The sequence below is a fragment of the Telmatherina bonti genome, assembly GCF_933228915.1.
Source record: "Telmatherina bonti genome assembly, chromosome: 13".
NCBI classification, from domain to species: Eukaryota; Metazoa; Chordata; class Actinopteri; order Atheriniformes; family Telmatherinidae; genus Telmatherina; species Telmatherina bonti.
The window spans coordinates 11,858,280-11,881,800 of NC_136611.1; the positions used below are offsets into that span (position 1 = coordinate 11,858,280).

At 38.0% G+C, this 23,521-nt stretch overlaps 1 protein-coding gene across 1 annotated transcript in view; it reads right to left on the reverse strand.

Moving 5' to 3' along the window:
- The window catches only part of tars1 (threonyl-tRNA synthetase 1), a 20,120-nt gene extending 145 nt beyond the window's left edge, over positions 1-19,975 (reverse strand). Inside the window, exons 1-19 of the mRNA XM_079251092.1 lie at positions 19,851-19,975; positions 18,823-18,894; positions 16,349-16,539; positions 15,796-15,919; positions 14,881-15,002; positions 14,064-14,181; positions 13,897-13,961; positions 10,854-10,932; positions 10,552-10,698; positions 10,074-10,172; positions 7,101-7,267; positions 6,356-6,518; positions 5,095-5,232; positions 2,927-3,004; positions 2,743-2,843; positions 2,412-2,516; positions 2,141-2,213; positions 1,144-1,258; positions 1-1,013 (exon numbers count right to left, since the gene is read on the reverse strand). The exon at positions 1-1,013 is cut by the window's left edge and continues 145 nt beyond it. Coding sequence (XP_079107218.1) covers positions 865-1,013; positions 1,144-1,258; positions 2,141-2,213; positions 2,412-2,516; positions 2,743-2,843; positions 2,927-3,004; positions 5,095-5,232; positions 6,356-6,518; positions 7,101-7,267; positions 10,074-10,172; positions 10,552-10,698; positions 10,854-10,932; positions 13,897-13,961; positions 14,064-14,181; positions 14,881-15,002; positions 15,796-15,919; positions 16,349-16,539; positions 18,823-18,894; positions 19,851-19,910 — 2,166 coding nt within the window. The 5' untranslated portion in view covers positions 19,911-19,975 and the 3' untranslated portion in view covers positions 1-864. The remainder of the gene's footprint in view (positions 1,014-1,143; positions 1,259-2,140; positions 2,214-2,411; positions 2,517-2,742; positions 2,844-2,926; positions 3,005-5,094; positions 5,233-6,355; positions 6,519-7,100; positions 7,268-10,073; positions 10,173-10,551; positions 10,699-10,853; positions 10,933-13,896; positions 13,962-14,063; positions 14,182-14,880; positions 15,003-15,795; positions 15,920-16,348; positions 16,540-18,822; positions 18,895-19,850) is intronic.
- Positions 19,976-23,521: the final 3,546 nt, after the last annotated feature.

A 23,521-nucleotide genomic window follows, 5' to 3' on the forward strand; every position in this document is an offset into this window, starting at 1 on the left:
AGCATCCACCTTTACTAAGAGGTTGCTCACAATTCCACCTCCTCTTTATGGAAAATGCCAATTCCCCTTTTTAGAAGCAAAATAACCACAAACTTTCACACTGAGGCGTGAAGCCTGTCAGAAGCTTGGCTTATTAAATACTTGTACCACTACTTAATAATCTTATTTGTGGGCAAGTGCATCCTCCTGACCCGGCTCAGACACTTTCCAAGTGCCTCTGTCCCAGGTGATACAGCTTTGATCCCCTTCCACAACACACAGACACACAAGTCACAAGAATTGTACTCCTACCCCTACTCAAAGGATTAGTTTTACCTGGGAGACAGGCATAGCTCAGAGACTCACACCTGCACAGAAATCCATCCACCTGATTTTTTTTCTCTCTCAAAAAAAAAGAGAAACTAAATTCAATAGATTATTAATGTTTAATTATCAAAACTGTATCTCATATACAATTCCGTAAATAAATGATGAATTACAGAAATTGTGGATCAAGCCCTGTTTTGATTTGTTTATAACATTTGGAAACAGTTTTGAGAGACATTTCATCACGCAGCTGAATCATTTACAGCAGTTTTCTGCAAAGCCGTTTAGAGACCTCATCATAACCCCAACGAGACGAGAAGGGACAGACGATTATAATTCACCGCACAAGTGCACATACCCCGTCATTACACGACCATAGCCGGTGAAACGAAGTGCTTTTTGTCACTGAAGACACCAGGAAGACAGAAAATGCATTTGTAGAAGGAAAAAGTGATTTCTGCAAAAAGCTGAAACTAGGCAACCTTTGTGGGTTTTACGTCCCTCATGAAAACCTGATCTTTAAAAACATGGCCTCTTTTTAAGCGACTTGAGGTATGCTCAGAATTCCTCCTCTGCGTTCCGACTTCTGGATGACTTGAGCTGTTTGAGACGAGTGATGCACTCCTCCACGCTGCGCTCGCCGTGGACTTTGTTGTCACGGGTGCGTACGTTCACAGTGTTGCTCGTCTTCTCCTTCTCTCCCACCACTTCTCAAAATAGAGGAAGCAAAGAAAGAAAAAAAAAAAAAAAAAAAGAAAAATCAATATCTGAGTGGAAAGCGAGTTAGAGATAAGGAAAGGGAAGGACAGACAGTGAAAGACGTGTGTTGTCACTGACCCAGGATGAAGTTGTACTGCGCCAGCTGTGCATTTCGGATCTTTTTGTTCAGAGTGCAGCCGGGGTCGACGTCAACATCCGCCATCAAGCCACCGTTGTGGAATTCCTGCCTGACCTAACATGTTTGACAGAAACCGGAGAAAAGAAAACAATATTAGATTATTTTTCCTGTCATACAGTAAAAATATGTTGCATTCAGCACATTGTGGAAAAGGTTTTTCATTATATTTACTAACGACACGCCTGCTGTGTTTTCCTGTAGCAGAACCATCAGGACTGTAAAAATGTTAATTTTAGTAATAGCTTCCTGTGCAAATTATACTGTTTGTTCATAAAAATTGGCCAAACACTGTTTATACCTGGCATTAGCTCGGGTCTCAGGCGATCTCCCTCTAAGTGGATAGTTTTTTTCTGCAAGTGTCTCCAGCGACCTCTTATGATGAGACTCCATTTCCCCGCTCTAATCACGTTACTCCTAAATCCCCAATTACATTCACTGACCTGAACAGTGACCTAATTGGCAATGCCTTGCCAAACACTATTTTAGCCTATGTAACAAACACAATATGAGAACATTAAATAAAGCTAAACACACAGAATTGTGATTTATATTTTGTTGTTGTTGACAATCTCTGAGAGCCCAGCTTTGCTAAATGTAAACAAAGAAACTGAGGCTTTGAACAGGCTGTGTTTTTCAATTATATCAGAAATGAATTTTGCTTTCCAAAGAAATACTTCTTAATATTTTATATCTTGTATCAAATTGGCCAATTTTAGGATCACTGCTTGAACATACAAGATCATGCAGATACTGGAGGTCTATTGATGTGATGCATTCAGAGTAAAACTGCAAAATGCAGCAGATGATCAGTTTGTAATAATTGTTATGATTTTGTGTTTTTGCCTTCATTATGAAACACTGATTGTAGAATGATGAGGAAACAAAGTTATTCCTTTTATTTGTAGTATAATGAAGCGATGTGAACATGTTGGTCACCTTCTCAGCGTACTCCTCACAGGTTGGGCCCACTGGTACAACCATCACTTGACGGGGAGAAAGCCACAGTGGCCTGAAAATGAACAGCATAAACATGCCTTTAGTTGATTTGTTGAACAGATAGATATATTAGTAATGCAAATATTTCTAAGCCCAACACAGCTGAGGTGTCTGTTTAGCAAATATGGAAGTAACATTTAAAACTGAATTGACTTTAGTCAGAGGAGTCTTAAGTCTGGTCCTAGTTTAACTTTTCTGATTGTCAACAAACCATTTGCCTCCATAGTTCTCAGTCAGAATGGCAATCATCCTCTCGACTGATCCCAGGATGGCTCTGTGGATGATCACTGGTCTTGTTTCGTCACAGCCGTCGTGGCTTGAAAAAAAAAAAAGGTTTATAATTCCCATTGGTTAAACGTTTGTATTGTGTTTTCCAACTTATACCCTCTGATGCACCTGGAAACACAAAGGACTGATTTGTTTTGAATGATTCATTCAGTTCTGTGTTAGTCACAAGTTTTTGCAACAACAAAACATCAATATTAAACAATACAGCATGAATAATATATTTTTATATAATAAAAAAAAAGTATGTGAGTTACCTAACAAAGGTGAGATTAAAGCGGATGGGTAGCTGGAAGTCAAGCTGTATTGTGGCACATTGATGGTATCGGCCAATAGCGTCCTTGATCTGAATGTCAATCTGCAGACAAACAACAAGTGATCAGCAATACATCTCCTGCTGATTCCTGTTAAAGTACATCAGTGCTGCAGTGCACCGCTCACCTTGGGTCCATAGAAAGCTCCGTCTCCCGGGTTGAGAACCCATTTCTCTCCAAACTCATTCAAGCTGTTCTCCAATTGCTGCAAAAACAAACAAGTTATTGCTTTGCAGTAATATTACTGGTGTTTGACCGACGCAGAGGTAAATAGTGGAGGTAAGCAAAGCTGTGTATTCAGACGTGACCTTTACGTCATCTGGAACTAATCACTGAGCTGAGAAAATGTTAATGCCTCAATAATATTTTATGGCTGCTTGCTAGATTTAATGAGGTGAGGGAAACATGTAGCAAGCTTGGTTCCTGTCCCCACGCACAGCTTATCTGTCACAGCTTTTCTGCTTCCTACACTTGTGCATGCAAACATTAAAAATGAAATCTAAATGCTGAATTTAAGGTTTTTCCCAGAGAAACACTGATCAACACTGTTGTGCAACTTAAAATCTGGTATTTTTTCTCTTCTATTATCAATTCCATTCACAGAACAATTAATGACAGAAAGATTAACACATGCAGTAGCAAAGATGTCGCGGTTAATCTCTAATGTAGATTTATTTCTGCTTGCAGCAGGCTGCAATTGCTTGCTTGATTGACAATAAAATGACATGTTAAAAATAACTTTTATCATCAGTAATGAATTTGTTTTATCTGAAAAAAAATGGTGTTAAAGTGAAATTAAACTGGAGCGCAGAGAACCATGAATACAGAATAAACCAGCAGTATGAATGCTTAAGACATCTTTAAGGGGTTACAAGAAACCATAAACAAACAAACAAAGCCGAAGAAGTAAACAATCAGGACAATTTTCAACTAATTCACACATGAATTCCTCTTCAGTTTAAGCACGACTGTGATGTTGGATGCTGATGACTTCAATAGGTTTTATTAAAAAGTCCAAATCTGCACAATTTTTTTAAGCTTCACTGTTTTTAACTTAATCACATTTTAAATGGTTTTTGTCTAAATTTCCTCCCTTTTTTTCATTTAATTTGAAATCATGCTTCTTATTTCCAAATGTTTTGATGTCCCTGTGAAGCACTTTAAAAGTTGTTGTTGTGCTTTACAAATAAACCTGCCTTAGTTTATCACAACCAAAGAAGAATAAGAACAAAAGCTAAATTACTTTCAGAGGAGGAGAAATTGTAATGTGTATTTTCTGTTAGCAGAAACCAAAGATGCTTTCTTAAAGCAAATTAAGATGACAAAACCAGCCCCGCCAAAACAATGAACGGGGTAGGAAGGGAAAAATCGATGAAGTGAGGACAGCAAAGGACAAAAGCGTCAGCTTATTATGCAAGACAAGATTTTCCAACTGAGGCAAACAAAACAAAAATCTTTGTGGCAGAAATCATGTGACAGAGTGCTCTGCAGACTGCCACACGGCTGAAATAAATAAGTGGTATTTAACTTGTAAAATACATTTCCAATCATATTCAATGGGAAATGAATGCCATGAGACAAAGAAAACCATTCCAACCCTTGTGCAAAATTCAACGCAGGCTTTGTGTCTGCTGACACGCTCCTTCTGCTGCCATTATATATGGCATTACAGTCTGCCATTACAGTCTTACCAGACGAACAAACAAATTTATATCTTTCACACATAAGAGCTCCTTTCAATGCAAGACAAGAGCATGTGATACCTTTATCAGCTTAAACACAGATTCTACAGCTTCATCTCTTCACTTCAGGCTCCACCAGGATGCTGCTTTTTTTCCTGGTTCATTGAAATAAATATAAATCCTCATTATCACCCTGCCCGACGTGCTCTCTTGTCAATATCTGTTTATGCTTGTTTGAAAACAAACGATGAGCAAATGAGAGATGAACCACGGATGTAAAAATAAACGGCTAAATAAAAACAAATAAATGGGAGTGGGTCTTCAGAGAGTAAACTTGATTTGACAGCACATGCTGACGGTGACAGCACCAAAAGGTGGAAAGAATCTCCAGAGAGAGCAAAAAAAAAAAAAAAATAAAGTTTTCTTCCTCAGAAACGATGACAGGTTTACAGAGAAAGAAAAACTCATTAAAATGGAGATTTCTCTAAATCTACAAATCTCAGTTTGTCAAAAACTGAGATTTTGACAAACTGTACATCAGGATCTTAATTCTCTGTGTGAGAGGTGTTCACATGTTTTCATTCCATGGATAGAAACAAGGTTTCCCTCGTACCTTTTCTGCTTGGTCCCACACCGATGGCTCTCCTAGAAACTTCTCTGGCCTTGTGGAAAGGTTCAGTTTGAAAGTGAAGCCGAAGACGTCGTACACAGTCTTTAGGAAGTCCAGGCAGCCCTTAATCTCCCCTTCAATCTGAAGTCCACAATAAAAGAGACATTATTAGAAGATTCTTTATCACATTTGCTTTTCCATCACATCCATCTGTTCAGCCAAACACTTTGCACAGGACACCAAACACAAGGACGTTAACAGATCCGTTATGAAAACATGCATCACACAAGATCTCCAGGGAGAATAGTACAGTAAGGTCAGGACAGAACTACCGCCGTTAAGCGATACAGTCCACTGATGGGAGCATAGAAAATGTTACTTCTAGTGACAAAAGTAATCACAACGGCCCTGTATGATCCAGTTGTTTTACTTCAGTTTACATTGAAAAGACAAAAAGGAAAAGATGCCAACAACAAGGCTAAAGTCTGGCTCTGGACAGACAAATATTATCTCACTATTGTACTGCTGTTTGTTGTTGTGGTCATGCCAGTCTGATGCCACACATTTAAGCTCAGACTGGCTATGGAAGCGCTTGCCTGACCAGGCCAGACCTCCCATATCACAGCTGCCTGGTCTGTACCACTCAGTGGTAGCATGGCTTTACAGCGGCACGGCTGTACCAGTAAGCCAGCAATCAGCTGGAAAGCTAAAAGATCGTCTTGCAAATGGGTAATGTCTTTTTTCCATGTGGAAATGTACTTTTATGCTTAAAGAAAACACATTTATCCAAAAATTCAAAGTTAATGTTATGTAATATGCACCAGTGTTTAAAAAGCACTCAACCAATCCAGTACTGTCCCCTTTTACACTGTTATGAAGAAGTTAATCATTTTTTTATTAAGTTGATGCAACGCAAGGAGAAACTGGGACTTTTTTTTTTTCTTGTCCTTGTCAAATAATGCCATCTGCATTAACCACAAAGTATGAGCTTCCACTTCAGCAGCTTGAGATTCAAGAGAAATTATTTATTTTATAAACTGCCGTCTTCCACCTCAACACACATAACCTCGAGCCGCGACACTTGAGGCAATTTATCAGCCACAGACAGCTTAATGAAAATGTTCTTCGCCCACATACTATATGCCATGGTAAACCCCAAGGTTGTAAACAGACTTTGATGTGTAAAATAAATCCCCCCCCAGGCAAGCTTTTTTATCAGAGCTTCATCAGAAATGTGTGTATGGCGAGTGGGACAAGGGCTCACCTGGTCCATGGTGCAGAAGATGTGTGCATCATCCTGCTGGAAGCGGCGGACTCGGGTGAGGCCAGTGAGGGCTCCTGACAGCTCGTTTCTGTGCAGGACCCCAAAGTCGGCCATGCGGAGGGGCAACTCTCGCCAGGAGCGAGGACGGTGATCAAACATGAGACTGGTGCCAAAAAGGCAACACAAGCAGAGTGTAAACACACAACAGTCCATCAGAGCTAGCACAATATGGGACCTTTTCTCTACCTGCCTAGTATGGCTGTCAAAGCCTGAACTCAGCATTTCATCTAAATGATACTCGCAACAAAACATGGTGGAAATCTCAAGTTTCTATGAACATATTTATTATCTACAGATAGAAATAAGGCAGACTTAAATCAAGCTACAGACTGAGCTGAACTGGACCATTAAACACAAACTTCTGCAGCACAAAGTATTCTGTTGTACAAAGACAGAATTATGCAAGTCTGCTCTGTACGAGCTAAATATTGTACCAGACTTAAACATTTATATTCTGGTGGTGCTGGGAGCCTATTTGAGGGGGGTAAACTTACTATAAACATGTATTAAGCAGTCATTCCTTGGATTTTTGTTCATTTTTAAAATGAAAAGGGTGAAATAAGCTGGTCTTTTTCTGTTATATCTATTATTCTCTATTTGCTAAAAAATAAAAAATAAAAAAAACAATCAAAGAAACAAAACTATTTTAAGTAAGACCTTAATGGCTGTATTGAAAAATTCTCACCAATGTCCCGGGCAGTTCATGGGTTTCAGGGCAAAGATCTCCTTTTCCACTTCAAATGAGAACATGTTCTCGCTGTAGTGTTGCCAATGGCCAGAGGTCACCCAGAGCTTGCTGTTATAGATGTTTGGCGTTACCACCTCCTGGAAGCCCCTCCTCCTGTATTCGCTCTATCAAATAATTTGTCAAATTGTAATCTTAACATAATTCATTTATTATATTTAATTCAATTTCAAAGACACAGACAGACATATTATTTGTAAGACATTCAGGAAACAATATATAATGTAATAGCTTTTTTTATTTTCCCCAAATCTTCTGATGCATGTGATTTATATTTATCAAGTTGCATTTTATGTATAATTTAAGACTTATTAATAACTGTTAAAATATTTCCACAATTAGCAATGTGTTTCCATTTCCACGTATGACCAGTGCTGACATGATATGGCATATAATTATTTTACTGCAAGATTATTCAAATATCTGTTTTAGTTTTAAGCTTTGATATATTACTAAGCAAAGACAAATTTCTAAGACATTTTACAAGGGAGCATTTAGTAGAAGCCACATCACTTTACAACTAACAATTCCTCCACCCATTTTGCTTTTTTTTTTCCTTTAACTTTCGTTAAAAGCCTTTTTTTTTTTTTTTTTTTTTTTTACATTTTTCTTAAATTAAACCTGTTTATTAGCAAAAGAAACAAAAGAAAATCATCCAAGCCTTTTTAATTACAGAAACAAACTCACGACTAAAAAAACGAGGAGATGATCTCAGATAGAAAAGGCGGACTCCCTCTGAGACGCGCTGTTCACACAGCAGTGTCATAGATCCAGCAAAGAAAACAGTCCTACGTACTGCAACTGCTGCTGTGTGGTCCATAACCAAAGATGTTCCTGTGTGTATTTTACTCATGTAATTGTCCACAGCGGCGTTTTGTTTGTGTCCTCTTTTCCAAAAGCTGTTTCACAGCTACAACACAGCCCCATCAGTACTTACAGAGGCTCCTGTCGTATTACTGTATAACTAAAACTGTATAACTTAAACTTAAAGTCTAAAGAAAATCATAACGTGATCGGAAGCTTCTACATTTATAAAATAATCAAATCTGTTTGACTTAAAGCCATTTCAGAAGTACAGTTTTGATATACGCTGATGACACTGTGATTGGGAGCCTTCTTCAGGGAAACGAAAATGGACAAGGCCCAATTTTCAGTCAGTTTGTTCAGTGGTGTGAAGAGTCCAACCTGAAGCTAAACACATCCAAAACCAAAGACATGGCCATTGATTTCTGGAGGATAAAAGACACACCAGAGGTCACAACCATCTCTGGTGCAGAGGTAGAAATGTTTGGGAACTGTGATTGACAGCTCACTCAGCTCTCGGGAGAACTCTGAAGTTGTGTATAAAAAAAGGACATCAACGTCTTTTGTGCCTGAGAAAGCTGACATGTCTTTCATACTGACAAAACAATGCTCTCTCTCTTTTACAGATCTTTTATTGAATCAGTTTAGTCATTTTCCTTTGTAACCTGGTTTGGTAATTTGACTCTGAAAGACAGAAATAAAGTCAGTCAGATTATCAAATGGTCTAGTAGGCTGATTGGTGAGCCTCAGCCGAGTTTTGAGGCGCTGTACATCAGGCAGGTACAGCCTATAGCGTCTAATATTGTGAGCTATGACTCCCATCCTTTATTTGTGGAGTTTCACCTTCTCCCATCAGGACGCAGGTTCCAGGTGCTGAGCTGTAGGATAAAACACTTTGTTCCATCTGCAGCAGTTCTCCTTAAAGTGGAACTATTACGTGCATTTCAGGCTAATTTATTTTTATTTCTGAGACCAGAAGGGCTGGGATTGATTGAGTTATTGTCACAAATCGCTTTATTTACTTCAGACCGACCCTCTCCGTAGGCTGTCAGATCAGCCTGCGGGCAAAACGAGTGGATTGAGACTCTTCCGCATTAAGCCCCGCCTCCCGCCACTGCACTACATCGGGAGCGCGCACCGCACCTGCTTTCGCCGTCATTGTAACATCTCATAAACAGAAGGATTAGGCGAATATGAACTCAATAAAAAAACAAAATTCAGCCCGAACCTGAATCCGATCCTGAAAACGAAGTGGAAAACAGCAACCCACAGCAACGAATGCAGCAGGATGTCTCTCTTTGGTAAACTCACCAGCCATCGTTGGAAATAACTTTATCTGACGTTTTCCACCCGCCTGATGTATCTGTACATGCCCTTGTTAACCAGTAGAAGGTAACCAATCACCGAACCTTATAACCCGGGACGTCACAAGGATTTCCAAGTAGAAAAAAAACTCTCTAAAACGACGCGTTTTTCGTCGCCATGGAAACCAAACGGAGAGAGTGCTGTAACTCGAACTCAAACATGCGTTTAGGTGATAAAAACCGGTGCCGTTCACATGTCTGATGAGGATTCAACACTGTAACTCTGTAGAAAGCTCAGAAAAGTTGAAATACCATAATAGCACCCCCTAAATAAATTTTAGGATTTTAAATTATTTCTATCTATAAATGTAACTATTTATTGATTTTTGACTTTGTGAGCCATTGTAAGTGTCCGAATGTCTGTTTATGTGTCTATTTTGGTACTGTCTTCATTGATACCAAACCTTGCTGTACAACAAATCTACCAACGTCAACTGAACTGAACTGCGACTTTGGACTCTTCTGTAAATTGGTTATTGAGCGATTGTTTGTTGACAAAGCAAATTGACTGAAACTGAACTGACTGTTGATGTAAAATTTTCAGTCTGAACCGTCAGCACCGCTAGAGCAAAGTTAGCTTACAGCTATGCTTTGCTGTAACACAAATAGAAAAAAAATCCACAGATGTGCTCATTTTATTCTCATCAGGTCTTCCTGAAAAAGTAAACTTTTTGCCTTTTGCATCTCAAAGCATGAAGTCAGAGCAAAGCAATTATTCATTGTGGGTCAGACAGCTTGAACTCACTCTGATGAACTCAATCAGCGTGTTGTAGATGAAGGCCCCCTTTGGCAGAAAGAAGCAGCTCCCTGGACTCAGTTCATGGAAGAAGAAGAGGTCCTGCTCCTGAATTTATAAGAAAAATAATTAAAACTTTCTAGGTGATGGAAAATTAAAAGGCACTACTTGGCTCAAACTGGTTACATGTTGCAGCAGTTCATCACAAAGTCATTCTAGTTGGTGGATGTGAAGGTTTTCTGCTCAGCTTTTCAACACTGAGCTGAAAGGTTCCAACGTGACATAAACCATCCCATATCCCAAATAACGTGAAGTGTAATTAAGCCCTTTATGCTAATGTTATCTTTCTGCTAGAAATGGGTCATGATATTTTTTAGTTTTTAATATACATATGTAAAGCATACCCTAATGGACTTCTACATGTAAAACCATGTAGAAGTCCATTTAAAACTGAATACTGGGAACCCATTTGCATTTCAGTTCATACCCGTCCCAGCTTGCGGTGATCTCTGTTCTTGGCCTCCTCCTGAAACTTCTCCCACTCTTTGAGCATTTTGGGGTCAGGGAAGGAGATTCCATAGATCCTCTGGAGAGTTTCCATGTCCGCCTTTCCCTCCCAGTAAGTAGAGGAATTCTAGCACACCAAAAAAAGAATATCAAATTTCATCGTTCTTTAGAGTCCACCGAATCCCCGGAGAGTAAAACACGTACAACTCTCCTCTGAAATGGGGACAAACAAAATATATAGACGGCAGCACTTCAGGTGCTGTGCAGCTGATAAACACCAACCTTGTGGATCTTCAGCGCCTTGATCTTTCCAGTGTGCCTGACATGAGGGCCCCGACACAGGTCAATTAAAGGGCCACATCTAAAATAAAAAATAAAAAACTTTGTTTTAATAATTCATTTTGTTCATGTTAAAAAACTTTATCATTAAATATCATTTAAAGTCTTTTTAATCTTTGTTTTGTTACTGATCCACAAAATGAACAAAATTCTGTTCATGCTCCATTACCTTAAATTACAAAATGTTTCATCTTTAAATACACAAAATTGTAAGTTTTGACGTATAAAATGAACAAAGCTCTCCTAATATTTAGATTAAGGACCACTTTAAATCATATACAGGTACAGCTCAGGAAAAATGGATTATGATGAAAAAGTTAAATATTTTTTGTCACTCATTTCAGAATATGAAACCCAGATATTACATAGATTCATTACACAGAGTGAAACATTTCAAACATTTATTTCTTGAAATTTTGAAAGATTGTGGCTTATAGATAATGAAAACCCAAAATGCAGTGTCTCAGAAAATTAGAATATTACACAAGATCAATGGAAGAAAATTTATATTTTAAACAGAAATGTCAGGCTTCTGAAAAGTATGTTCATTCCCACGCACTCAATACTTGGTTGGGCCTCCTTTTGCATGACTTACTGCATCAATGCAGCATGGCAATGGAAACGATCAGCGTGTGGCACTGCTCAGGTGTAATGGAAGCACCGGTTGCTTTGACAGCAGCCTTCAGATCATCTACATGGTTGGGTCTCGTGTCTCATCTTCCTCTTGACAATACCCCACAGACTCTCTATGGCAGGGGTAGGCAACTCCAGTCCTCGAGTGCCACAGTCCTGCCAATGTTAGGAGTTTCTTGACATCAAACTCTGCACAAGTCTGATAATTAGCCATTGGTTTGAATCAGGTGGGTTCCAGCAGGGAAACTCCCAACATTTGCAGCACTGTGACACTCGAGGACTGGAGTTGCCTACCCCTGCTCTATGGGGTTCAAATCAGGTGACTTTGTTGGCCAATCAGGCACAATAACACCATGGTCATTGAAGCAGCTTTTGGTACCTTTGGCAGTGTAGGCAGGTGCCAAGTCCTGCTGGAAAAAAAAAATCTCTAATATTTCCTGGCAGATGGCTGTGTTGACTGAGTACACAGTGGACCAACAGCAGCAGATAACATGGCTCCCCAAATCATCACTGACTGGAAACTTCACACTGGACTTCAAGCAACATGGATTCTGTGCCTCTCCACTCTTCCTCCAGACTCTGGGACCTTGATTTCCAAATAAAATGCAAAATTTGCTTTCATCTAAGCAACAGTCCAGTCCCTTTTCTCCTTAGCCCAGGTGAGATGCTTCTGTCGTTGTCTCTGGTTCAGGCGTGGCTTGACACGAGGAATGGGACATTTGTATCTCATGTCTAGGATTCGCCTGTGCGTAGTGGCTCTTGATGCGCTGAGTCCAGCTTCAGTCCACTCCTTGTGAAGCTTCCCAGATTTTTGAATGGATGTTTCTTCATAATGCTCTCAAGGCTGCAGTTCTGCCTTTTGTTGGTGCACCATTTCCTTCTACTCAACTTTCCATCAATATGCTTGAATACAGCACTCTGAACAACCAGCTGCTTTACAAATGACCTTTTATGGCTTTCCCTCCTTGTGGAGGGTCAATGATCGTCTTCTGGACATCTGTCAAGCCAACAGTCTTTCCCATGATTGTGTAGTGATCTAACCCAGACAGAGAGACCATTTAAAGGTTTAGGATACCTTTGCAGGTGTTTTGAGTTGATTAAGGTGTGACACCATGACTTTCTAAGATTGAAGTTTTTCACAATATTCTAATTTCCTGAGACACTGCATTTTGGGTTTTCATTATCTATAAGCCACAATTATCAACATTTAAAAGATTGCATATTTGAAACGTTTCACTCTATGTGTAATGACCTAAATATCTATGTAAATATACAAGTTTCACATTCTGAAATGAGTGACAAAAAAATATTGAATTTTTTTCATAATATTCTAATTTTCTGAGATGTACCTGTACTTGGCATGAGATCTTAATGTGGAACTATTACGTGCATTTCAGGCTAATTTAATTTTATTTCTGAGAACAGAATGGCTGGGATTGATTGAGTTATTGTCACAAATGACTATTTACTTCAGACCGACCCTCTCCATAGGCTGTCAGATCAGCCTGTGGGCAAAACGAGTGGATTGAGACTCTTCCGCATTAAGCCCCGCCTCCTTCCACCGCGCTACATCGGGAGCGCGCACCGCACCTGCTTTCGCCGTCATTGTAACATCTCATAAACAGAAGGATTAGGCTAATATGAACTCAATAAAAAAACAAACTACAATGTCAACACATAGCATACAGCCCTACATGTTGGAACCTGAATCAGACCCTGAAAACAAAGTGGAAAACAGCAACCCACAGCAACGAATGCAGCATGATGTCTCTCTTTGGTAAACTCACCAGCCATCGTTCAAAATAATTTTATCCAACATTTTCCACCCGCCTGATGTATTTGTACATGCCCTTGTTAACCAGTAGAAGGTAACCAATCACCGAACCTTATCCCACCAGAAGTCACAAGGATTTCCGAGTAGAAAAAAACTCTCTAAAACGAAGCATTTTTCGTCGCCATGGAAACCGAACAGAGAGAGTGCTGGAACTCGAACTCAAACTCAAACATGCGTTTAGGTGATAAAAAAAACAGTGCAGTTCACGTGTCTGATGAGGATTCAACACTAACTGTAGAAAGCTCAGAAAACTCGAAATACCATAATAGCACCACTTTAATGAGCAGGTTTCTGGCTGCACTGAGGCAACTGTGGGATTAACCTGCTTTGTCATAACGGAAGGAGATGCGAATAAACAACAGTTTTTTCTTTGTTTTTCCTGTTTGTTTATTCTTTCAATTCTAATAAACTTCACATTCTGCTTTAGATACTAATAATTTCTTGTTGCAATGAAATAATTCTGTGGTTATTGATTGAATTTGATGACAATTAAAAAACATTCATATTCCCTGAACTCACCTGTAAACTGTGGTGGTGGGGGTGGTGACTTTCTCATTCAAAATGCGGCATTTAAACTTGTTGTACTGTTAAAAAAAAAAAAAAAAAAAACAACAAATAAATAGAAATGGTTTTGGAACATTTATAGTGCATGTTGTCACAGATGTTTTTATCTGGGTTTTGGGTACCTTAAACATTTCCAGCAGAGTTTCCTTTTTTATCTCCAGCCTCTCAAACGGCTGTTTCTCCTTGATGATTTTCTTGCACAGGTTTTCCAAACATGGGAAGTCATTGCTTGATACGCCTCTGTTTACAACATAAAGAACATAAGCGCAACAGTACATCCAACACTGCTTCTCGATTAAAAGTATTAATAAGCACAGAGTTTCCATTATAATCTGCAACAGTTTCCAAAGGGTACCGTAGTTTTGACCTGATATTTAACTGTGGAGAGACCTGTTGTCCACCAAGAAACTGATAACCTCAGCCAAGGATAGACAAATACTTTAAGTCTTTGGCTTAAGGGCTTAAGCAATGTCAAAATATCCTTGTAAAAAAACAGACTAAGAATTCCATTAGCATAAAATGACTTCATTAGCGGGGTTGCAGAATTAAGTAGACAGCACTGCTCAAGATTTTATACAGCCTGAAGTGAAGAGAAAAACACTTGGTGTAGAGAGAGGTCAAGTGAAAAAGTTGTTTACAAGGAATAGATGCTATGACTTGAAAGCTTAACTGTAGTATCTGTAACTAGGATATTAACTATACTTTATTTCAGTACACCAATTCCTTGAGCAGGGGGTTAAGGTGAATAGAACATAATTTCCCCACCCAAAGAAAGTATTATAATCATTTCAGTGTCAACATTTTAAATTAGCCACTAGTCTTAAGAGAACCTGTTTGACAACGGTTACACCCTGAAGTACTCACAAAGAACACCACAGAGGTCTGATGCCATTACCTTAAGACAATAAGATAAACCAAAACCAAAGCCGTGAAACTCACTCATTCTCCAAAAACATGTCATAGTAGAAACCGTTCTCAATAGGAGGACCGTAGCAGAGGCAGCCTCCATACACCTTCTCCATGGCTTCACCCAGGATGTGAGCGCTGGAGTGCCAGTAGACCTAAGGAATGTTCACAAAAGCATTGTGTAATTAAAAACAATAGCGTTTGGTTTATATCTACAAGCTTACTCAGACTAAAAAATAAGATTCATTCGACATATTTCATTATGAGCCACAGCAATGTGACAGTCAGAATGTTATCTTAGCTCTTAATGGGTAAATACATGAAAACTATTGTGAAGTTTTATCTTTGTCCCAATATTACAATCATTTACTAAACTGCAAACTTAGCTTTTTTTGTTTTTTTAAGTTTTTTGTTAAGTATTGAAAAAATTAAAGTGTATTAAAACTTTCCAATGCTTCATGGAATAAATTCCAGGAAAATGCACAGACATAAAAATGAAACATATACAGTACATGGCTTGGTGGAGGTCTGCACTTCATGAGAGATCCGAAAACCTCCCCCTAAATTTATTCCCTTGTTCCTTCATGTATTTCTGAGTTCTAATTAAATTTAATCAAAATCATCTCATAATTATTTGAGTTTTGTTGCTAAAAGACAGACAGACAAATCAATGCCACCTTGGCATCAGTAAATATTTTCATTTGAGATATTTTATAATCTATGTACCAATACATATCCTTCAAAAATCAAAGTAGAACTAAAAGTAGAACTTTAAAAACAATACAGTTTTCTCACTAAACAAACAAGACACTGTAAGCATGTTGGATTCATTTTGTAAATGTAAACGTCACATGACTTTCATGACATCAAGCTAAAGATTTAGACAAAATTATTGTTATACTTTTCTAAATGGTCAATTAAAAACAACAGCTAAAAGAAAATACTTACAGCTTGTGCTTCCTCATCATCAAATTTGAGCAACTGAAGGCTACAGTCCCCTTCTAAAGGTCTATCCAAGTCCCACACGTTGTTGTTTACTTTGGTGATCACCGTGTTGTCAGCGAGACCTTGACTGCACCGTAAAAAACAAATGTTACACATCATGCAGTGTACACATGTACGTGAGATGTGTTAAATGGCTGAATATGTTTAGATTATTTAAGCTCTTGTTATTCCAGGAATATTAGGAGAAAATAAAAGCTTAATTTTGAAGCTCGCAGTAGATCAAATTTATTTATTCATTTAGCTAGTCTGTGTTTTCTTTCTTTGATTTCAATGAACCGCCAAATGCAGGCACTTATCATTTTTGCAATTACTGTTTTATTATGTGGATGCTATAAAACCTTTGAAAAGCACTAACATGTAATGACAAGCCTGCATAAATAAACCTGACAGCTTGTGTTTGGCAATCAGGATATTGTTGGTTGCTTATTTTTTAAATGCTGCATTACAGAATGGTGTAATATGACAAAGATTACAGCTGCTCTGTGATTACACTAACCTGATTCCACATGCCACCAGGTATGGTGTGGTCTTCCAGGACTCTGCTTCCACCACCTTTCCATCAGGCAGGGTCACCTTGATGGGTTTGCTTTCCTTTGCAGCTCTCTCTGCCATCAGAGCGTCATGCTCAGCTTTCAGCTTTGCATACAAATTAAGGCGCTCATCGATGTACTGAGGCGGCGGTGACAACTGGACAGAAACCAAAGTAGTAAGGTAATGGACAGGTAGTAGATAATGCTCTCATTGTGAATGTGAACAGCATTCAAGATGTGTTAATCTGAACAACTCTGCTTCCATGCAAAAAAAAAAGCACATCTAGGCATTAGAGAAGGTCAAGATTTGTTTAACAGTGACTTGAGGGTTGCAGATAAGTTCGGCTGTGAAACTTGATGCAGGTGTTTTTACAGAAGTTGTTTGAATGGGACAGCAACATCTGACAGTAGAAGTATGTGGATAAGGATGGGGATGTCTGTAATGTCTTCTGGTCATGTGCACTGGTATATGATGTGCAGGAATGGTTTGAATGGGAGAGATGTGTTCTGGCAGGAAATAATCAGAGAAAGCTGTGCAAGAGTGGAAGGTGAGTTCAATGTCCACGGTGAGAAGATGATAAATCGTCTTAGTTGTAAACTGTCTGCTTGGAAAAACTAGTCTATTGTAGAACATAGTTAAGACGTTAATGTACGGAATATCGATCGAGTGACAATAAACTTAACTATATATAACATTTATTGTATTAACTTAGACTAAATGTTTTCAATTTCTGACACATGTACTTTGATATGCTAATACTTGCTCCACCACAGATTAAGAAATTATTCTCGGCCTGTAGGCTACATCAGAGGATTAATCACTTAAAATGAGCTTATTTTGGGTCAGCGTCTTCTGCAATTTCCAAATCAAAATGCACTTACTGAATATAAAAATGTAAGAGTTAAAGAAAAAAATATTGATAGGCAATTAAAGAAGCTGAATCAATAATAAACAAAAGCTACTTTTCTCGCAGCATTCCTGTCTTTGTTTTCATGACAGCATTTATGTTTTTTCCATGATAACCTTTACATTTTTAATGTCTCCATTTTATCAGCATGCTCTTTTTGAATGATGCATGTGGCTAGGTATGTTATGCAGAAGCAGCAGCCAATGATGCACAAAACCCTCATTTTAATGTGTGCATACACATTACTATTACTATATTAAGGCCTGTAAAAAAAAAACATTTAGAGATCAGAAGCACCAAGTGTGGAGGCTTAGATTTTGTAGAGTCATCTCACATAAAAAGCTCATCTATGTCAAACCAGTTGTGTATACTCCAGTTATTACCCCAAGACATTAGAATTTATCTGGATTCTTCATTTACAGTTGCTATCTAAAAACTCTGGTCATGGTGTGATGGAAGTTTTGGATGACAGCAAAATAGTGACAGTGTTAACAGAGTCATTAAACATGTATTATACAATGCAGAACCAGCCATCAACGTTACCAGCTTTGAATGAGACCCAATCAAACATCTATTGGGCATTAAAACTTTAAAAAACTGAAGTGGGTAATGCTGTAACATATTCTAAAAAAGGTTCTTTTAGAAAGAGCAGGGAAAAAAAAACTTTTACCACGTGTATGCAGCTAGCTGTCACTGTGAAACTTGTGTTTTGGGTCTACCGTTCCCTTGAGAGTAAGGGAGGGAATAAATCTTACTGGCATATTGAAGTAAAGCTACAGACGGCAACCAACTGAAGACTACAACATCCCCACTAAAAAACACAAGCACCAAAGCCAGAGTTTGACAGGTGTGTTCAAAGCTTATGTAGAAGTGTGTCAGTACTTAGGTGGCTTTAGATAACTGCCTTGTTTTAGGTTAATTAAAAAGAAAAGAAAATCTTTCTTTTGAGTAATTACATGCTAATAAAAATGTCTGAAAAATATTACACTGCAACACTGCTGTAGATCACTGTTATCCTTTAAAATGGACATTAGAGAGATAAAATTCACTACTTCTACCTGTGTGAATATACAGCAATGAGCAACTCACACCTGTTCTGCAAGACTGTGGTAGTACAACACTTTCCCTTTCTGCATTGGCAATGACATTAAAAAATGTCATGCATCCTGTCTACTTCTTAGCCAAAACAAATATTTCATTTTCATTTAGTTTAAAACTGATAATATATTTTCTGTCCATAAGTAACTATACCATCGCCAGAGCCACAACTGTCTCAGTAAAACATTTTTTTGTCCAGTTTAAAATACTTATCTCTGAAAATCTCTGAAAAGTATGCAAATTAAATGTTTAATGCAAGATTTTTTATTTTTAAAAATATATACTTTCTTAAAATTAACAACAGATGTATTTTAGTTACAATTTACAACAGGTTTTAATGACAGGATCACACAATTTAAGGTCATGATCTTGGTACTTGTAAAACAACTTTTAAAAAATACTAATACACAGTCATATATGCACAAACAACTCACCTCAGTCCTGCCTGCAGACTCCCCAGTAGCATTTTTAGCCTTCTTCTTCCCTCCATCCTTACCACTTGCCACCTGACAAGACATCACATCATGAAGTTACAAATGAACAATGTTAAGTTAAATTGCAGCTTTGCAATGACAGTAATATAATAATAATAATAATAATAATAATAATAATAATAATAATAATAAAATAAAAATAAAAAAAAGAGTATCTCATGGTTCCAAAACACACCTCAAACCAACGCAAAAAAAACAATTATTTCAATTACATTGTTTCAAATTTATACTGCATTTCCACATGTGACAGTGCAGATAAATCTTACACATCTTTTTTTTGTTGTAAACAAATTTGCATATGCTTTAAGAGAAGGCAGTAATGAAAGATCCACGACCTGCCCACAGTTACAAATCACTGAGACCTGTAGGCTGGAAGTGGCTTTGACCTTTTTACAGCAGACTAATCCAGTTCAACATGAGAATAGCAGAACATTTTTCATTTTGGGATGTATGAGCTGCTCTAAGTTCTGGTTGTGCAGAAATGTTTTTTTTTTTTTTAAAAAAGAAATCAAAGCTTCATTTTTTTTTAAGGTGGTTTTACATTTAAAAATTTTTTCTTACTGGTAAACTGTGTGGGAGCCAATTAATAAAGAAAAAAAATCACAATATGATTCATACAATGCCTAAAAAGTAGGTTTAGCATTTTTGAGTCTAAAAGCCGGGAGAGAAATATTAGACTGTATGTGAACAGAGTCTGGATAGACACCGTGCACACGATGCTTAGCCACGTTAGCAACACCAAATTATCATCGTGTAATTTCACTACGGCGAAAGAAAAATATCATACAAACACATCCGAAAAAACGGCATATTTTCATTCATATCTTTTAAAATAGTTATTTAGATAATGCTAATATAAAATCCCCCATACAGTGCAGTTGTCTGTAGCCACATTAACAGCATAAAGTTCGCTACAAACCGGATTAGCTGCCAGTTTGTAAATATGACATAAACATAAGTTTATATACCTTTTTATCTCCGTCCACTTGTAATTCACTCATTTTCTCTACGACAGTCTGTTCAGCCATAACAACTCGAAAGCAAACCTACTTTCAGTGCTAACTTCCAGTCGAAAATGTGGACTGTAGGGAGAGGAAGTACCGGGTTAGGGCTGATGACGTATCCGGATATTCTGATGCAACATTGCCTGTAGGGGCGGGGCTTCAAGTCCTGTTTGTTACATGAAAGAAAGTAAAGAAATTTATATTTATTTATATTTATTTATATTTATTTATTTATTTATTTATACCAATTTATTTAAGACATTTCAAATAAAATTCAATGTAATGTTTATCAAAAAAGAAAGAAAACTCATAAGAAAATACATACAGTGAGTTATAAATAGAACACACATCCACAGGAAATACGTTATCATCACCATCATAATCAAATGTAGTGTAAATATCATAAGTAAATATTCAAGAAAACATATGAAAAAGAACATTTTTCCTAAGGTTGACTTCAAAACTGTGGTTACAAAAAGAAAAAAACATCAATTTTTGCATTTAAGGCTACTGAAAAGTAGTAAGAATGTGAATAAGAAAGAATATACAGACAAGACATTCAGGTCATATATTAGATTTTGTACAGCCTTGTATTTTTTTACACTAAAGAACCTAAATTTAAAAAAGCAGTTTAACAAACAAAGAAGGTATTATGATCAATTCTATGGTAGCATGTTTTGAAGTGTTCTTGGGACCATTTGCTGCGTCGTTGGTGTTGCTTTTGTTCTGAAATATAGAAGAAGAATTAAGTATGATGTCTTTTTTTTTTTCTCCCATTAAATTTTAACATCAAAACACCATATTTCCTGCTTTCTGATTTGCACCAGTTTATGCCTTTCCCTCATCCCTGAAAACCCCAAATTCAGACATCAGGAGACCAACAAAAATATGATGTAATATAAAACACAAAAGTTCTTTATCATGGAAAAATACTCACACAGTAACAACAAATGTTGATATGACTTACTCCTCTGTCTTTTTTTTTTTTTTGGAGTCTTTTGTTTGAAAAAGCAGCCTTGTTAAATATGCATGTGCACCTTTTCAGGTCAATGATGAAATACTTTTTTTTTTAACTCATGCACTTCATTTGCTCATTTATGATTCAGTCAGATTGATGGCGATGTTTAAAATTTTCAGTACTCTCCAAATATGCTGCATGTATGAGTGTTAGGCTGATATATTTTTTTAACAAAGCTCAGGATGAAGCACAAGGTTCATGCTGCCTGCATCAACCTGCCTGCAAGAGAGATGAGGCAAAGAACGCTGCTTGGCGAAAAAATTTATCTCTCTGTTATTGATTTTGAGGGAAAGGAAACCAGCAAGAGCATTCTGGTGATATCTGAATGCGGATTCATTTCTTATTTTGCAGTGCTCCTTCACGGTGTAATTGCTGGGAGCGAGTTTATTACACTTTGAATTAGTGAAGCCAAGTATGGGCCACTTTTCATTAAGCATCTCATCTAAGTGTCGAACACCTACTGTACAACACGATCAATGAGCAAGTCCAAATCTATGCTGTTACGTTTGGCTTGAACAAAATCATGATTAAAAGAGTGAAACATTTTAGGACACTGCCGCAGAAGAAGACACCTATTATAGGAAAGACTTACCTGTTTTCACACTGCTATGATGCTCCACTACGACTGTGCATAAATTTCAGTAATAGAATTAAAATAATCCAGTGACTCTTATTGGACTAGGTGGTTGAAAAAATGAATGAATTATTGAAAATGGGATAAATAAGTGGATATGGCTGCACAGTGGTGTGTGGTTAGCACCACTGCCTCACAGCAAGAAAGTTGCTGGTCTGAAGCCCAGTTGAGGAGGAATTTGAGCAGTTGCCTGTCTGTGGTCTGTTTGCATGTTCAACACATGTATGCATGGGTTCTCTTTCAGTACTCTGACTGCTTCCCATTATCCAAGTACATGCATGTCAGGTTAACTGTTCTCTCTAAATTCTCCATAGGAGTGTGTGGCTATTTGTTTGTCTCTTTGTGTTGGCGTTGAGATGGAGTGGCGACTTGTTCTCGCCTGTAATTGCTGGGATAGGCTCCAGGCAGCTTCCCCACAACCCTGAGTTTGACTAAGCGGTTTAGAAAATGAATGAGTGAATAATTGCATTTAATAACTTAATTACTTGGATGAGTTGCTGTTACACAGTGTTGGCATTCCAGTAGGTCAGAGCTTTTTAATCCCTAAAGACCCATTATTCCTTGATGCAGAAGACAGATAAGCAGACAGACCGCCAGTTTGGTTTGTCCCTTCCATCAGTTACATATTTCCTTTGTTTTCAAGGGGCTTAACTATCCATCACTTTACAAAGAAAATGGAGCAATATCTCCATAAATTTAGGGGGCAGTGTTGGTGTGACAAAGCTGCCTTGTCACTGACACCCACACCCCCAACCACCTACCTGACTGTGTTCTGGGTCGTCAGGCCCAGCAAATCTCTTGCAGTCCCACGTAGCCGCTTTAGTTCGGTTATGCCACCTGTCAGGTAGCAGACTAATAGGGGTGCACACCTATTGGTTTTGCTACAAATACTGGGAGCAGGTTATGGGTGGGAAAACTGCTGGGGTGTCATCCTCATCTGCTGGGGGGTTGGTAAAAACTGGGTTAAGGGGTTTACCTGAGTTTTATGGCTGGAGTATGCCGCAATGCGGCAAAGACGTCATCGTCCCGTGACTAACGGATGTTCAGAATAAATACACCGTAGTATTATGTTTTTCTATGTTCATCTGTGGAAATATGTATGGGGTTAGGTTCATGAACTTTGTTGATATGGTTTCTTTGGGTGGTCGATATATTGTTGGGAAATTTGGGGGAAAATCCCATTTATTTGTAGTAATGGGAAGTTCATGGGAAGGGGTGGGGCATTGTGTTTTTAAGACGCTCATTCAGAGCGGACCGGGGCAGAGTGTGAGGAGTTAATCGGAGAAACTTGGTGTGAGTAATAAAAAACAGAGTGTTGATGGTTTGCAGAGCGGGCAGCCATTATAAATACAAACTTGTAAATTGTGTAAATAGCTGGCTGGTCACTGTAAATATTACTGCACTGTGGAGATTGATGCGCACAATAAAACCCACATCAGAAAAGGAGCCACGACTTCGCCACATCATTGTACAGTGAACAGAGCCCCGTCACAGTTGGGTAGTGTGGCTGACACGCAACCGTTGAAAGAAACAAACCAGAGAAGAAAAAGAGGACAAACAGTTAGAAGACAACACAGAAATCGCCAAATACAAAGGCCTCAAAAAAAGACCCAGAAGACGTTGAAAACAGCAAAAAATATTTGTGGTTTTATTTTTGTACTTCCTCTGGTGATTTTGGGTGGTTGTAAACAATTTTATTGTATTCCATTATATATACATTACATACAGTACATTTCAGCTACCAACCAGTGTAAAAACACAGAAATGAATTTCAAACATAACACAGCCCACTAGTGGATGAACTGACCTAACAACTATGGCAACGTAAAAGACACGTGGCGGTACGAGGGGAGTAATGCATGACAACTTTAGAAACAGGAGTCCCCATTTATGTACGTAAGTGAACATAAATGGGTCATAACACAAAAACACTTTGCACATTTTAAGGTATTAGAAATGTATAAATGGTAATGCGTTGAAAAT